Source organism: Myotis brandtii, unplaced genomic scaffold (genome assembly GCF_000412655.1).
Source record: "Myotis brandtii unplaced genomic scaffold, ASM41265v1 scaffold3489, whole genome shotgun sequence".
Taxonomy (NCBI): Eukaryota; Metazoa; Chordata; class Mammalia; order Chiroptera; family Vespertilionidae; genus Myotis; species Myotis brandtii.
This window is the reverse complement of record NW_005363422.1, coordinates 61759-63354: the sequence shown is the minus strand read 5'-3', so window position 1 is coordinate 63354 and position 1596 is coordinate 61759. Positions and strand designations below refer to the sequence as shown.

At 67.4% G+C, this 1596-nt stretch overlaps 1 protein-coding gene across 1 annotated transcript in view; it reads right to left on the bottom strand.

Annotated features, from left to right (window-relative positions):
* Positions 1-1596, bottom strand: part of AHNAK2 (AHNAK nucleoprotein 2) — a 23552-nt gene that overhangs the window by 2238 nt on the left and 19718 nt on the right. Inside the window, exon 27 of the mRNA XM_014544031.1 lies at positions 3-1594. Within this exon, the coding sequence (XP_014399517.1) occupies positions 3-1594 (1592 nt within the window). The remainder of the gene's footprint in view (positions 1-2; positions 1595-1596) is intronic.

Genomic DNA, 1596 nt, shown 5'->3' with positions numbered 1-1596 from the left:
GCTCCCCGGGCTCCCCCTCCTTGTCCTCGGCGGAGAAGCTTTCTCGGGCATCGAAAAACGTGAGCGCTTCTGCCTGGGGCGTGGCCTCCGCTGGGCCCGGCTCGTCCCCAGCGCTCTCGCTCTTCCTGCTGGGGGCCGAGGAGAACCCTAATCTGGGGAATCGGAACCAGCCCGCCTTCTCCGGCTTCTTGGGCAGCTCGGCCGCCGGGCGGGCCTCGGGCTGCGTTTGGACCGGAGCTGGTGTTGGTTCCTCTTCTGTGGCTGCGGTGCTGGTGTCCTCGGTGGCCGCGGAGGAGAACCCGATGCTCGGAAGCCAAAACCGGAACCGCCCGGAGGACCGTTTGCTTTCCGGCTTCTCCCTGGCATCCCCGTCTCCCTCTCGGCCTTCTTCAGGGGGGAATTCGAGGATTTCCGCGGGCTCCTCGTCGTCGGAACCGCTGTCTGCAGGCTGGAGGCCCGAGCTCCCTTCCGACGTGGCCGTCTGTGGTCCCTCGTCGGTGCCAGAAGAGATGATTTCAAACGTCTCTGTGTCGGGCTGCAGGGCTCCAGGCCCCCGGTCAGCTCCCAGGGCCCCTCGGTCACCTTGGGAAGCGGCTTGGCTGCCCTGAGTGACCACCTGCACCTGGCACCGCAAGGGGCTCTCGGGGACCTTCCCCTTGAGCAAGGAGAACCCGTAAGAAGGCGTCTGGACCTCGGAGGCCGGGATCTCCGACTCCCGGACGATCTGAGTGGAGCCAGCCTGGGGTCCCGGCCAGTCAGCAGGCTCTGCCAGGACCCTGCTGTGTATGGTGACCTCCCGGCTCTCCACCCGGGCACCTTGAATGTGGACTCTGACCTTGGAAATGGGGCTGGCCTCCGCGGGGAGGTCCAGGACCACCGGCTGCTGCCCGGGGTCCACAGCGCCGGCCTGCAGGAGGCTCACGCCCCACACCCCAGGGTGCTCCTTGCTCAGGGCCAGATCCAGGCTGCTGTCCGGGCACCACACCTCTCGCACGGCCGGGGGGATGAAGATGTCAGCCTCGCCGCTGGGGGCCGGGAAGGTGAACCTGGGCACCTTTAACTTGGGGAACTTGACAGTGAGCACAGAATCCTCCCAGACCCGACCCACGATGGAAATTTGGGCTGGCACGTCTGTCCTCGAAGCCTTCAGTCTGAGAGGGCCTTCCGGTGGGGGAGACGGGTGCTCAGTGCTCCCTGCCCCTCTGGCAGGAGGAGCTTGGGTTTCTGAAAGTCTCCCTCCAGGCATCTGAAGGGAAAGGGGGCCTTCGCCTGGACCCAGCCGGGCCTGAGAAGTGGGAGGCTCATCGGGGGACATGCTGGCAGGAGGCAGGTGCAGCTCTGAGCCTGGGGCTGGGCTGTGCAGACCTCCCCTGAGAGCTTCCGCCGCATCCGCCTCCACCTCTGCCTCTGGGGGCGATGGGGCCACGGCTGCCTCCGCCTCTGACCCAGGAGCACAGACCCCTGGACTCTTGGCTGCAGCGGGGGCCTCCCCTTCCCTCGGTGCCCCCGCCGCCCCCTGCTCCTTCGAGGAGCGCCAGAAGCTGGGCAGGCGGAGCGAGGGCATCCTGAACCAGCTGTCCTGCGAGCTGGCCCGCT